This window comes from Crinia signifera, chromosome 9 (genome assembly GCF_055691185.1).
Source record: "Crinia signifera chromosome 9, ASM5569118v1, whole genome shotgun sequence".
Lineage (NCBI taxonomy): Eukaryota > Metazoa > Chordata > Amphibia > Anura > Myobatrachidae > Crinia > Crinia signifera.
Genome location: NC_139225.1, coordinates 128,805,838 through 128,821,676, shown reverse-complemented (window position 1 = coordinate 128,821,676; position 15,839 = coordinate 128,805,838). Strand labels below are relative to the sequence as shown.

At 46.0% G+C, this 15,839-nt stretch overlaps 1 protein-coding gene across 4 annotated transcripts in view; it reads left to right on the top strand.

Moving 5' to 3' along the window:
• The window catches only part of KCNK6 (potassium two pore domain channel subfamily K member 6), a 53,308-nt gene extending 38,319 nt beyond the window's left edge, over positions 1–14,989 (top strand). For all 4 annotated transcript variants that reach the window (XM_083159760.1, XM_083159759.1, XM_083159762.1 and 1 more), the window contains exons 3-4: positions 11,592–11,987; positions 14,504–14,989. In XM_083159760.1, coding sequence (XP_083015886.1) covers positions 11,592–11,987; positions 14,504–14,727 — 620 coding nt within the window. In that variant the 3' untranslated portion in view covers positions 14,728–14,989. The remainder of the gene's footprint in view (positions 1–11,591; positions 11,988–14,503) is intronic.
• The last annotated feature ends 850 nt before the right edge of the window (positions 14,990–15,839 follow it).

Sequence of the window (15,839 nt, the reverse complement as noted above, 5' to 3'; positions counted from 1 at the left end):
TGATTGGTTTGATAAAACCCTTTATTAAATGCACATCCAATAGCTGATATGTGTCAGAAATACGCAGTAAAAATTATACTAGCAAGAAATGTGATGGAGGGTAGGTGCTCCAAGTCTTAAGGGCCCCTTACACTTGTGAGATTTTGTGAGATTTCATCCAATTTGAGTCAATTTATCTAACAAGATCTGATGTGCCGTCTGACAAAATCTTAAGTGCCTGATGTGTAGGACACAATCCACAATTCTGTGCCATTGGGTATAACCAAGAGATTGGAAGAGATTGAACCTCCTGCACAAAGGATAAATCTCGAGTCAATCAGGTTCAATTTGTTGAGACAATAAGTTGACAAGTGTAAGGGGGCCTTTAGTCACAATGTTGTGACTGTTGATGGTCTGCTACTAGTGGTCAGGGGTGGCCTTTTCCAGCTAACTGCTGAAGTCTTCCCACTAAGGCTCTCTAACTCCGTCAATTAGGGTGGTATACTTTCTGGACGGTCATTAGTCTGCTTCACTGTGGGATTCAGTCAGTAGGTGGGGAGGTCAGGGCCATTAGTAGCAGTGAGAGGTGGTGTTTCCCAAATCCAGTTCCTAGTGCAGGTAGCTGGGTATGGGTAAGTCTGTACGGGGGGGGGGGGGGGCAAGAGAGGGCAAGACTGGCGGGGGCAGATGACAGTACGTTGGTGGGTGGTGAGCGTCAGTGCTGGGTGGCACCGGAGGACGGCGTCCCTTACCTCAGGTGGTGCACCCGCACTTCTTGCGTCTGGGTCCCTCGTCGGCGAAAATAACGTGTACCCAACTTTACGCTGTATAAGAATGGAGGTGACAGGTGCTGCCTAAATATTTATTGTGGTGCTTCTACCCTCCCTTCCCTGTCAATGATGCTGTTTATGTGAGGCAGCTTTCAAGGAGAGCAGGAGCCCTAAGTGGTAGAGCAGCAGATGACCAGGGGCTCAGATCCAACATTTTAAAAGGAGTTTCCATTAACTGTTATCTCCTGCAGTGTGAAGGTAAAAGCTGTGTGGGCTGCATTGCCGGAAGCTGCTGTGCTGAGGAGACTGCTGACTAGTCGCACTGCAGAGATACCGTGTAGGAAGAATCCGGAGCAAGCCAACCCAGGCCGGGGAGTGGCAGTGCTGTACATAGTAGGTGCGGGCGCGCGGCCTCCCCTGCTTTGCTAAAGCTCGAGGTGGGAGGCCGCCTCGGAGGCGGAGAGTATAGAGGCCCCCCTTCGAATCCCTGCATCCCCATTCCGCGCTCTCTGATCCCTCAACCCCCTTCCTTCCCTGCAGTCCTGTCCCACTCCCATCTTAAATCAGCTCACCTGGGCTGAGGGCTCACGGGCAGCAGCACCGCTTCCCATCTTGATGGCTCCTCTCTTTTTGCACATGGGACGTCAAGTGCAGCACACTATGATGTAGTGTACGGGGGGAGGGAGGGGAAGAGATCCGTGTAGCGCCATCACATGTAATAATAGAGCGTATTTTAGGGATGGCCATCTTTGCCATTGCCATCGATGACAATTGTACAACTGGCCATCGATAGTGCTAAACTATGCTAAACTATGCTAAACTATTTTTACATATCGATGGTCATCCATTGTGTTTGATTGATTGGCCTGTGGGCCAATCAAAACACGGGGGCGGGGATTCACGGGTGTTGGGGCGGAGCTATGCTCCTGGCACTTTGGAAAAAAACAGCGAAACATTGTTTTGCTGTTTCGATCTATGGAGGGAAACCATCTGGTTCTCCCCCATCGATGGCAAAAGTATTCAACATCGGCCATGAACTGTCAATGATTTTGAATCATCAATGGTCCCTAGCCTATTTACAGATGAGCAACTGAAGTGGACACCATGAGCCCGTCACCGCCAAGCTCATGGTGTCCGCTTCATTTGCTCTGATGAAAATAAGCTTCAGCATCTGTGCTCTCAGCGTCGGACAGGGGTGAAAGGGGATCTCCAGCATTGGAGGCAGTCTAAAGGGGGTGCAGAGGGAGTTGCGGCCCCAAAGAGCCTGTAATGTACCGGCCGGGGGGCAGCTGGCACCCTGCCCAGCCCACCACTGGGGGGGGGGGGGGTAGTTTACACCTGCTGCCACACTCAGCAGCATACACTACTGCGGCGGCCGATGGGTGGCAGCCAGCGGGTCCAGGCAGTGCCGGCGGGCAGGGGGTCCCTGCGGCGTATGGACAACCGCAGGGACCCCGCTGCTGAATGCCCATACACCGCAGGGACCTCCTGCCCGCCTGTGCTGCCCGGACCCCGGTGCTCAGGTACCACTTGCCTCCCAGGGCCCCCACAGACCTTAATTTGGCAGTGGCTGCTATTTACTGTGCAGGGCGGTAAAAAACAGGCAGGGCGGAATTTGGCGGCTTTTAAAGGGGCAGGCCGCAGCGCCCTGGGAAATAAGCCTAGCGGGAACACTACATATTGTATGTCTCATGCACTTAGAGCTGCAGGCAATGTCAGACTGGGGCATGAAGGGCCCACCAGGGGAATGCAGTAGTAGGGACCCACGTTTTTAGGGGTGTGTCCAATCTCCCAAAGGGGGCATCACAGCGATGCAAGGTAGTAAATACACCATAGTCCTGTTCAGTATAAAGCCCAAATCCTAGCTGGAGGTCATGTAATTAATAAACAAATATGGAATGTGCTGCTGCTCTGCGCCAGAAACCGGTACACTCATTCTGTTGTAACTGTATCACATGTCATGGACATACTTATTATGCTTAGGGGATCTCTGCATCCCCTTCCTGCCCAATGTACTTATTATAATCCATCAGAGGGAAGACCCACCACTAAACGGGTCCAGCCTGCATAGTAAACGTGTTTTCAATACACTGAAAACCATGTTCAATTACCCAAGCTGGATCCTGGTTTTGACAGTAAATATATATATATATATTGCCTATATATTGGTAGTTACTGCTGTTTAAAAGCAGGATATGTTTTAAAGCAGCGGTTCTCAACTTCAGTCCTCAGTTATTCCAGCAGGTCATGTTTTGTGGATTTCTTTATTCAGAACACGCGACTAAAATGAATCTAATTGTCTGGGTCAGTAGTGTCTCTTTTCTTTTCTATGTGCTTGGCTTCATCACCCAGTGCATGAACAAATACGTGTTGGGGCATAGGACCTCTCCAAAAGGACAAAGGCGCCATTGCTACCGAAACCCCTCAAACCAAAAGGCCTACTGAGGGGGGGGGGGGGGGAGTGTCTGTGGGTCTCTTGTTGCCAAAGCATAGAGGGACCCCATTCCCAACCCCCCAAGGGGCAATGGTCGTTGGACTTCCCTCCATCTTGCTGTTTAGGGTCTTCCCATTCTCCCCAGGGTTGGCCGATGCTTCCCCTGGGGGAACGGTGACTTCAGCTCTCCCCATGAGGATATAGCCGAGGTGATGTCATGCCCATAACCCCTGAAAAAAATGACCCTTGAAATATACAAAAATGAAAAAAATAAAATACCCCCAGCCAGAAGACTGGGGGGTGTAAAAAATTAATCCTGCCCTAGCCGCAAGGTAATGAAAATCCCTCCTGCAAGTGAGAAGTGCTCAGTGCTGCGTGCCATACGCGTGCAAGGTGGCAGCAAAACACCTGTACATGTTCTAGCACCTCTGACTAACGCGGCACCAGGGGCAAATAGCTCCTCTGGCTTTAGGCATCCAACTTTCCAGTCAGAAGACCAAGTGTTTCTCGGTCCTATATCTAGGGTCTGTCCAACCCCCAGCATAGGAATGGATACTAAACCAGGCTTTTCACTGCTTTCCATCAGAGGCCCCCTAATCCCTGGAATGAGAGCACTAAGGGGGCCTAGTGTTTCTCCCTTCCAGGAGCCACTGCTCAAATCCCTGTCAGGGAGTAGGTACTCAACCTTTTCTCCAGTCCATGCCCGAGACTCTACCACAGCCCCCAGCGTAGGAATGGATACATAGCCTGGTCTTTCCATATTTCCTACCAGGAGTCGACCCAGTCAGTTTTATGATGATGAATTATATTGACCCTTATGTATTGTCTCCAATACATAAATGCACAGCTGCCTGGTGCTAATTAAACTCAATTATATAATCCTGTATATGAGCTTCTGTCAAAAATGATAAAAGATGATTTCGCAAACACTACCAAAACCTCATATCATTTCTCTAAGGCCAAGGCATGTTTATTCAGCTAGCGATGTGTGCAATTAGAGCGCAGATAACTGTGATTTTCTCCGGGGCTCTGTACTATGAACATACTTATTTAGTATCCTAATCTGCAGTCCTAGATCTTCCAACAATTATTTACTGTAGGCTGAATTAGGATGAGAAAACCTTTCCGTCTTCAGCCCACTTAAAACAAATCCTGATCCTCAAACCAGAGCCTGAAAATAGCCTTATACCCCTTTCAGACAGAAAAATCCCAAAAACCCAGGTATTTCCCGGATACAAAAACCCGGGTACAACTAGGCAGCAAGGGGCTGACCCCCTTTCACACAGGAGCAAAAACCCGGGTATTTCCCGTGTCGACCCCTTTCACACAGAAGCCGGATTTTTCCTGCAAAACTCTGTGTGTCATAAGAATAGGACAGTTTTAAAGGCACACAGAGATGAGGTCATCAAAAGTGGGTGGTGACTGCTCACTGCATTGAATTAACCATGGCATGACACAAGGATACTGGAAGATACATGTTACCTCACATGGCTGTCAGTATATTTGCAATGTTTGAGTACACTGTGGCATCTTTGACTGTCCCAGTCATCTGTTTGCAGATATCCTCCTCCCCTCTCACTGCCAGCAGCTCTCACCTCTTGCTTCTACCAGTGGGCCATGCTATCCTTTTTTCAGCTTCCTAATGACCTCAGAGGCCAGCTCCATTGCCATGCCCTCCCAGCCAATCAGAGAAGCCTATCCTCACAACCAATCAGCCAGCACCCCACCAGGAGAGCCATTCAGTGCCTAACAATGTGTAATAATCCCAAAAACCCGGGTCGTTTCCTTTCAGACAGCCGGCGACCCGGGTTTTTGGAATACAGACCCGGAACTTTAGACCCGTGTATAAATACATTGCAGAAGCCATGTTTTGGATGGACAAATGTCCAATTAAATAATTGGGGTATAATAGCCCAAAATCATACATAGAAACATTGAATTTGATTGCAGATAATGACCACTTGGCCCATGTATGTTTTTTACTTGTTACCCACCTGGCTGCTGCACAGAAAACTGAAAACAAATTCATAGTATACGCAAGTATACCTGGCCAATAAAGCTGATTCTGATTAGTCTGCCCCTTCTTTTTATCCTTAGGCAATCTCAACTCTTTTTCAAACAATTATCATTGTAAGGATATTTTTGTATGCCTATCCCAAGCGTAGGCAACCTGTGGCTCTCCAGCTGTTGTGAAACTACAAGGCCCAGCATGTTGTTTTAGCACTCCCTAATAGCAAAAGTGCGGCAAGGCATGCTGGAACTTCAGACAGCTGGAGAGTCACAGGGTGCCTACGCCTGGCCTATCCCAAGCATGTTTATAATTCTCAAGTGTCTCTGCCACCTCTGAAGAGAGGCTATTCCTCTTGTCCACATCCCTTTCTGTAAAGTTAATTTTCTTTACATTTTCCCTGAACCTAGCTCCCTCCATTTCCATGTTCTCATACCGCTTTTCCACTGACTTGAAAAACCTGTTTTGTTTTTTGTTTTTTTCAAGAACGCACACCTACCTGGGATTTTTGTTAATCGAGAGAGCAACAAGAAAAAATCAGGTATTTTCATGTCCCTGGTCACAAGAAGGTTTTTTAGGGGGCCTTCCCTGGTTGAGCTGCAGTGGAAACAGCGCTTAAACTGGGTACACATCTATACAATCCCTGTTTTCTTGCGACTGTTCGACCGGCCATAGCCGATACGCGCGTACACACCTGTACAATTTTACTTGCGACGTCCAATGTACTCCCGTCAAAACAGTCGCATGAAAAAGATTGTACCACCGTACACACTTTCCCGATTTGGGCTTTTGACATGATGTTTATATATAAACATAATTATCATAATGGGCTGGGTTAAGGGCATACTAAAACAAAGCGGTGTGATTACAGAACCTAAACAAAAGTGAATTCCTTTTTTAGATCAGTGCTGGCTGTGCAGAGAATACGTACATACGTACGTACGTATGTTCATTCATTTGTTCCATTTGTTTTCTACCACTTTCATCATGAGCTTGAGGAAAAGAAAGGTTCGGGCTTGCATTGTTGCTGCTATGGCCACAACATTGCAGTCTCTAACTAACTAACGCTGTAGCCAAGAGAGGCTTCAGAAGAAAATGTGCAGTATTACTGGGTAGTCGCTTACCGCATCTTTATAGCAGCCGGCAGGGTGACTATGGACAGATACGGCAAAGTGACTGGGTAGTCGCGTACTGCATCTTTATAGCAGCCGGCAGGGTGACTATGGACAGATACGGCAAACTGACTAGGTAGTCGCTTTCCGCATCTTTATAGCAGCCGGCAGGGTGACTATGGACAGATACGGCAAAGTGACTACGTAGTCGCTTTCCGCATCTTTATAGCAGTTTGCCGTATATGTCCATATGCCCATAAACATGGGGAAAGGTGAATGCTTCTTGTGCTGTAGGAGAGATTATGCAGCTATGGTACGCCCACATGGGCGTTCCAGCTTTGGCAGTATAGTCGCAAGAACGGCCAGCATATCGATCGAACATGCGTACACACTGTACTTTTGTTCCGATATGGGCCCGTCCTGTCGGATGAAAATTAAACAGCAAAGAACCTTTGACCGACCGAGTGTGGATGGACAAGACCGTTTTTGGCCGTTTATTGATCGTACAGAGTGAGTTAGGACAGCGTACACACCTATACAATTGAACGGCCGTCCGACCCAGAACGGAAGAACGGCCTGACGATTGTATAGATGTGTACCCAGGGCCGGTGCAAGGCACCGGAGCGCCCCAGGTGAGTCGGGGTGGGGGCGCCCCGGTGCCGGGGGGTGGGGGGGTGGTACCTGTGAAAAAAATTGCTGCCCCGGCGTCCCTGCAGTGCTGGGGCGGTCAGGGGTGTCCGTGCCGTAGGGGTACCTGCGGCGCCGTCATGTGTAGCTGGCTGCGGCCGGCGGGGTCCCTGTAGTGAATAGCAAATAACTAGCGCTTCCCGCGCCGCCGCGCGCATAGCGCTAGTTATTTGCTATTCACTACAGGGACCCCGCCGGCCGCAGCCAGCTTTATACACATGACGGCGCTGCAGGTACCCCTACTGCACGGACACCCCAGCACTGCAGGGATGCCGGGGAAGCAATTTTTTGACACATTTCTCTGGGGGTGAGGGGCGAACTGCTGCCCTCCAGGTGCCGGCGCCCTAGGCAAATGCCTAGAGGTGCCTAGTGGTGGCGCCGGCCCTGTGTGTACCCAGCTTTACCAAAGAATTTCCAGATAGCTGCTGATTGGTCCCTCTGGCGGCTTATGTCACCAGAGGGGATCGTGGGAATACAGTGTAGTGGAAAAGGGAACATTGGATAGTGAAACTCCATACACTAGTCCTATTTGGCCACTTTTCTCCCGATTCCAAAGGGTCAGGCTGTGTTGTACATCTGATCCGATGTGCGGTCCTGCTGCATGTCTAAGGTCGGACCTGCTGCGCTTCTGACCTCCAACTCGGCCACACACCCGGCAGCGGGGAATGGGATTGCATAATTATGTTATCTAAGCAATCAATTTATTATGTATATATGATATATGTAAATGATCTTGTTATTACCATTGTGCACTTATGTGCTTTTGTTGTATGGGGTTACCCTATGTACTGCGCCGCAGAGCTTTTGTGGAACTTTGTACAGTAAATAATAATAACAACGACGTGACCTAATTTAATGCTGAAAGTTTTTGGTAAAAGTGAATATTAAACTGATTGTTCATGTGACCAGCTCAGAACCTGCTGACTAGCCAGAGACTGCAGCCGGGGAGCTAACCTCCAGATAATTACTGTAGGTCATTGTTAATAGTTCTCTTTGTTTCTGCAGAACATTGGACTGACCTTTCCCTGTTCCAAAGAGCTCTGTGATAAAGGGTTGGCTATAATGGGCAGACGGTAATGCTGAAGTCACTGAACTTCTCAGATCAAGATCATTAATCAAATCTAAATGCTAGTGTCACCACTACCCTGCGTAGATCAGGTTTGGTCATCAAACTAAAACCCCTTTCAGTAGAATTGTCCCTAAATCCCGGCTTTTACCAGGCATTTGAGTGCCAGGTTGTTTTGCCGGTACCAGTTTGATCCCCCCTTTCACACAGAAAAGCAAATGATTGGATCCAGCATTTCTAACTGGTAATTTGCTGATCAACGTGAGTATTTCTTTTGTTTAAAAGGGTTAACCTGGTCCCGCACATCGCTGAGTGTATATCATTTACATTCTCGTCTAGTGTGCATGGTTCTTAACATACACCGGTTCTATGCACTACTGACCTCACTCATTTTTGGGCCTGATTCGAGTCCAGGCGCATTAATGTCAAAAAGCACAAAGTAGCTATGTTTGGTACTTTTGAGCATGTGTCAGACCCAGTACGGGCATCGTTGGATGCAGTATGGCTGCAGTTGTCATTTGATTAACAGTCTTCAGCCATTTTGTTAAGGGTGTCATCTCCATGGGACTGCTGAGGCCTCATGGATGGAGCTGAGGCACACAGTATGCATGACCTCATAGTTCACTCAGCCATACCAAGGGGTAGCAAGTGATCTGAGGCTTTATCCTCAGACCAGCCGGGCAATGCGTCATTAGCCATCAGCTGTAAATTTCCACAATTCACGGCTCTGTGTAGAAGGAGGCGGGCCTAAAGTCACCCAATTTTGCATTATTTAGTCCCACCCCTCTACACGGAGACGTGAATCCGTGTATTAGCTCCACATCAGACATCGCTTCACTAGGAGAGCAAGTGGGATGCGGTGCTGAGGCGTGGGATGGGCCTGCTCTTCCAGGCAGGAACTCTACCATTAGGCAGCTGCCTAGAGGCTGGAGAATGTGGGGGTCACCCCTGAGTCTGACTTTAACAAAAAGAGCGAGGGTAACTGCCATGCAATTTAAATGATATGCGGGACACTGTTCCAATTAATAAGTGCTGACCTTTTACCATCTTTGTGCCATTAACTTCTCTGATATCGTAGTGTGACTTACCACTGGAAGATATTGTATTCATTCAAGCTAATACATATTTATTGGAACCACGTATGATATTGACAGAATCACAGCATCAGACTTATCATATGACTGCATGATCATTTAAAGGGGACACAGTGAAAAATCAAACTTTTTATTTCTATCTATCTATCTATCTATCTATCTATCTATCTATCTATCTATATATATATATATATATATATATATATATATATATATATATATATATATATATATATATATATATATTCGGTACTTATGTATTATCTGGGCTCCCATGTTAAATGCACCCCATTTTTTCATACCCCTTCTATCCAATTCCGCATGGAGTTGATTTTACATAGTGTGGCGAGCGGACGCGGTCTCATAAGAAAAACGGGAGCCCAGATATTACATAAGTACCATATATTCTTTATTTTAATATATATATATATATTCTTTATTGTAACATATATATATATATATATATATATATATATAGATAGATAGATAGATAGATAGATACATATTTATATATAATGTTATATGTCCATTATCTAAATCTTTTGTGAAGCTTTTTACTTTTTTTCTGTGTATTAAGTGTCTATGATAAAATATTCATGTGGAAAGCACAGTTCTCCTGAGTATTTATGGGTAGATAGGATGTTTATCTCTAAACACATTTTTTTTATGAACTATAACCAGCGCAGAGGTCACAACATAAATGTTCAGGGGGAAAAAAAAATTTTTTTTTGCTTCGGATATGCGAGAGAAAAGACGCATGATCAAACGTAATAGCCTTCGAGTTTGGAAGCTGGGTGGGGTGCCGTCTGAACTGAGGTTTTTCTTTTAAAGCGGCAGTCACTTACAAGACAAAACCATGCCATGTGAATGATTGCCCTTTTAAAACAAGCCTCAGAGTTCGGCCGGCATTCAGCACGGTCGCCAAACTCAAAGGCTATTACATTTGGCCAGCACTCTCATTTTCAGTCCTCTAATTGAAAAGGCAAACCCTGCACCACAGGGTTACTTTTATAGGCGTGCGCAGCACATTTTATTAGGGGGTGCACCATCAAAGGGGTGTGTTTAACATCACCAATCAGGTGTTTCTACCATCATCTATTGGCACCAGCTACTATATAACACATCTCCCCACCACACCATAAACTCCTGCCTATTTCTGTTCTAATTACTCTGAGTAACAGTACATGCAAATACAAACCTATTTGAATGACGCAGGTATTTAGTGATATGACAGTGGTCTAGTAGAATTAATAATGCTAAACATAATTGACTGATGGGCGCTTCTTTTAATTGATTACAGTTCTAAAAAAACAAAAGTATTTGGTAAAAGGGTATTGCTAGCGGCAGGGAGGTGTTCATAAGGGTGGTATTTTTAATATAATGGTTATTTTTAATATTCCCACAGTCAATTGAATCATAGCTGCCTACCCTCCTGCATTATGCAGGAGACTCCCTGAACTAACAGCAATCTCCCTCTCTCCCTCATAAGTCTAGCAATCTCCCTCGTTTCACCTAGCCCACATTACACTGTAACATTTTTTTTGGGAAAAAGGAAATAGATATAGATACATTTTATATTGAATCATCAGCACCATTTCCCAGCACTTTACCAAGTATAGTAGCTCTTACTAACTGCTTTGTGGCTCATCTACATTTGGATATAAGTCATTTTACAAGACTCCTCTCAGATGTAGCAGTACACACCCACACTTCTAGGTGCCATGTTCACAATCTCTTTTCACAATCTCTCCATATATGGAACTAGACACGCCCTTTAAGTGGAGCATGACACCCCCCCTCAATGGAGCACTGTGCAAAATTCTACTACCAACCATAATCTCCCTGAAACTAGTTTTCAAAAGAAGGCAAGTATGAATTTAATTCTCCGGATAATGTACATTTTTTTGTTATTGAAACAAAGTGTTTTGTGCATGGAGAGTTGTAGGAACAGTGACACCTGGAGGTTATAAATAATACTCAATATAATAAGCAAAAGGAAGAATGTAGTAAAACAGAATAACATAATATACAGTACTGTACATTCTTTATAATGAATCCTTTGCATTTTATTCTGGTTCGTGTTCTCCTTTACAATGGAAGAGTATGTTGTTTTAGATGAGTGAATATCAGGTTTAGCTAACCTGTGTGATTTTAGCATGTCCTGCCGTGACTGGCTACCTGTCTGCTTGTCATGCTGGTGTTAGCAGTTCCAAAACAACTTCAAAGCGGAATAAGAATGCAATTAGTACTTACTGTAATTAAAATATATAGGTCTGAAATAATGACAAAGCATTGCTCAGTAGCAGTATCAACGACACCAGTGTTTAAAATTGAGATGTGCAAAGTAAAATTGCCGTCTCCCCAGTTTTAGAATAATATCTGCATGCATGCGATTGTGATTTACTAGCCATTAACCCAATCCTTCCTGTGCTTGTCCTCAGGTTATGGATACACCACTCCCCTCACAGACTCCGGGAAAGCCTTCTGTATCTTCTACGCACTGGTGGGGGTTCCGTTCACCATGCTGGTCCTCAGTGCAGCTGTCCAGCGTCTCATGGCCATCTTCACCTACAGGCCTATTCGCTACTTCCAGATTAATCGGGGCTTTGACTACAAGACGGTCACAAGGGTCCATTTCATGCTCCTGAGCGTGGCGGTGGTAACCCTGTTCCTGGTGGTGCCTTCTGCCATATTCAGTGCCATAGAGAGTTCCTGGAGTTTCCTGGATGCCTTTTACTTCTGTTTTATCTCTCTCTGCACTATTGGGCTTGGAGACTACGTCCCTGGCGAGCAGGACAACCAGTGGCTCCGGCAGCTCTACAAAGTGTCTGTGGCCTGTGAGTATGGAGATTTAGGGGTGCAGTTATTCCCTGTGCCCCCTATTGCATGACACAATCACTCACACTGTCCCCTATTCTACATCTCATTCTCATATTAATTCTCATTTTGTTATAGCACAATAATGGGCAGTGGTGTAACAATAGCGCCGCAGACCCCGCAACGGCGGGGAGGCGCTAACCAAGTGTGGGCGCCCGGCACTGGGGGTCTGCAGGAGCCACTGCTACACTGACGCCTGTCGCCGCATCTGCTGTGGCCGAGAGTCGGGAGTGGACTCGCAGATACTAGCCTGGTCCGGCGCTCCTCCTGGCTGGCTCCTTATGAAATATATCCCTTACAAAATGGCTGCCCCCTTAAAGCAAACCGTTTTTGAGGATGCTAGAGGAGGCTGCAGCCTCCTCTTGCATCTTTAAAATGGTCTGCTGTTAGGGGGCAGCCATTTTGTGAGGGACATTTTTCATAAGGAGGCTGAGTCAGGAGGAGCTCCGGGACCAGGCTAATAAATATGCGTGTCACTGGACTCCCGGCCACAGACCATCAAGGAGAGGTAAGGCAGGGCGGAGGGGGGGGGGGTCTTTAGGGGGCCCTAAAATTTTCCCGGGGGGGGGGGAGGGGCATAATTTATTAGTACGCCACTGATAATGGGGAAAGTAATATGTGTGTGTGTGTGTGTGTGTGTGTGTGTGTGAGTCATGGTAATAAATGAATAGACAATAAGCACTACTAGTCTGGGGATCCAAGTAAGGAGGTAAGAGGTACAAAATGACAGAACAATGGATGAATTAATGAGTACACCGAATTCCTTTATCATCTGGAATGGTCCACGACAACAAGGACATATGTTTCTTCACTGAGAGAAGGCAGGACAGTCCATATAGACTGATGCTAAACCTGACCTCCTATACCTAGCCACCGCACACCACACCACACCACAGGATTTTCTCTTATACCCCTTTCACACAGAAAATGAAATTCCTGGGTGAAGCTGTTCCACATGTGAATTTCATGAAATACACAGTTCCTTTTGATGTGTGAAAGGGTCAATCCAGATATTAAACTCCAAGTGTCTGACACTGCAAATTACCAGGGTTGGAAACCCAGAGTTTAAGATCCCAGTTGACCCTTTCACACAGGTGAAAAACCTGTGTAATAGAACAAATCTCCAGGTATAAATTTTAGACCAGGAGATATGCTCTCCTGGGGGTCTGACAGCATGCAGCCAAATAACCCGGTGCTTCAAATGCCGGGTTATTCAGCAGCCACTGGGCGGTATTCAATGAGCCTGATTCGCCATGTTTTTATGGCGAATTTGTGCTGTTTGGCGAATTTTGGACTAAAACGGTGAATCACCCTATTCAATGACCACATGGCGAATACATTTGAAGGTTTTTTTCGCCATGATTCACCAAGTAGCAATCGCTATCTTTTGATGGTGAAGTGGAATGTGAACTTTTAAAATAAAGTGTTTTGTTTTTTACATTTTGGTGTCAAAATATCAGGAATTTTATTCTGAGGAGGGGCATGCTACTTTTATTCATGTGCTGTAAGCACATGAATATATATTTAATTAAAAAAAAATATATTTTTTTTTTACACAGCAGCCAGCAGGGGGTGCCGGAGCCGAGCCGCTCATTACATATTCATATATTCACTGCACCCGATCGTTACGATCGGGTGTAGTGAATATAGGTCCCCTGCTGGCACCCCCGGGGGGCAGCCTGTGCTGCCTGGCACCCGGGGAGCCCACCTCCCCCCCACAAACGTTCTGGGGCAGGCAGAGAGACTTCCATCTCTCTGCCTGCCACCGTCCTCATGCTCCCTGCGGCATTCGCCGCAGGAGCTCATATTCGCTGGTCAGGGGCTCGCTGCCCCTGACTCGTTGAATACCGGAGCCGGCGAGGCTCCGGAACGCGGCGAATGTGCAGCGAATCCAAAAAAGGATTTGCTGCACCTCGCAGGTATTCACATTGAATACCGCCCACTGTCTGAAAGTGGTATTAGTTTCACTTGGTAATATATAGGGCAGTATTCAGACTATTCTACTCCCTCCCCTTCACTCGCCATTTCCACCTCACTGGTTCCATTCGTTGAGGTGGAAACAGCGAGTGTGGCCATTAAAACGGCGGTGCCTGACACAAAATGAAGCGGACTCAGACTTTAAGGGGATCTTCCCTGTCCTCTCACAGCGAGGATTTCTCCCTTACATTGAATACAGCAAGGGACGGCGAGGGGGTTCATATATTTTATAGAGTGCATCTCCAATAATCATCCATTATTAATGATATAGAGGATAATACACTAAATGATATAGTTATTGTGCATATGGTTTGTAAATATCGCATTGAATGTACCCAGCTTAACACCTCCCTCCCTGTACTCCTTCATTTTTACACCCATTTATCCTCCAATCATCATAACCCTGTCTCTGTTTTTGTCCTTTTCTGATCCCTGGGGATAAGTGCATTTACTTCTTGTCCCTCGTTCCTTCACCCCAACATCATTTTCTCTTCCACAGTCTACCTCTTAGTTGGTCTTATGGCCATGCTGCTCCTGCTGCAGACATTCCACAAAGCCTCAGATCTCCATGGACTCACTGACCTCTTCTACCTTCCTCGCCTGCATGACCAGGAAGACCAGGAGGCCATTCTGGAGACCACAAACTCCACTGCCAGGAACACAGAGCCCAAAAGGCCACTCACTACAGGGGCACAACCTAGCTATTCATCAATCAATCGATAACCCAGGACCACATGGAAATCCGGCACTGAAGGAACCAACCCTGTGTTATGTATTGTGATATTAATATTTAATAAGCCAGCAGGTGTCCATCTAAACTCATTACATAGAGAGATGACATGAGCACTGAGTCACCTCAGGTCATTACAGTATGTCAAGGTTCTGGTGCAAATATGGCCTCACCATTGGGAGTAGTTCCTGTTTACATTATACTGTGTGTTATACAAATAGTGCTACACTTATTACAGTGATTTGTGCCTTTGTTTTTACAAGTACTTTTTATTCACCTCTAATCACTATGCACAATATACGTTTCACACTAAGGGGGTATTCAATCCCATGTTCCGACTGTCGGAATCCTGTCACGTTTTCAGTCCGCTCGCCAGATTATCAGCAGGCGGAATTCAATGTTCCCCCTATCGAGCGGATGGCAAAAACTGGTGACCATTGTCGAGATCCAACCGTGAACTCGACAATCTGCATCCGTTTACGGCAAATCGTACCCGACTGGGTCGGGTCCGTTCTGTCGAGATACATCTTCATTGCTGTCAGAAACGACTGCATTGAATAGGCGCCCGCCGCTAATTCCCCTGTCGGAAATAGCGTCCGGGATTGAATACCCCCCTAGGGGGTAAATTTACTTGAGCTTTTAAACATGAAAAGTGGTGTTATTGCCCATAGCAAGCAATTAGGTTCTGTCTATCATTTGTCTATGGTGTCCTATAAAATGAGACAGAATCTGACTCGTTGCTATGGGCAACATCACATTTTTTCATTGTTAGAAGCTTAACCCTTTGAGTGCCAAGTGAATTTGTCAAAATAGGTGTGAAAAATTGCCAAGCAAACTTTTTTATGCATCATAATGACCTGTAATGGGAAATACAAGCTTTTTTTTTTTACAAGTTTTTTTATTTGAATTTATATAACAAATGTGAGCGACGCTGGCATTTTTAGCGGATATTTTGCGCATCTCTCACAGAGATGTTTCCACTCAAAGGGTTAAGTAAATTTACCCCTTAGGGCCTAATTCACTTTCCACTACAGGTTACCAAATATCCCGATTTGTCAGTTGTTGGTAATCTGCTCATGCAGCTGCGCACATATGCGAGGACGTA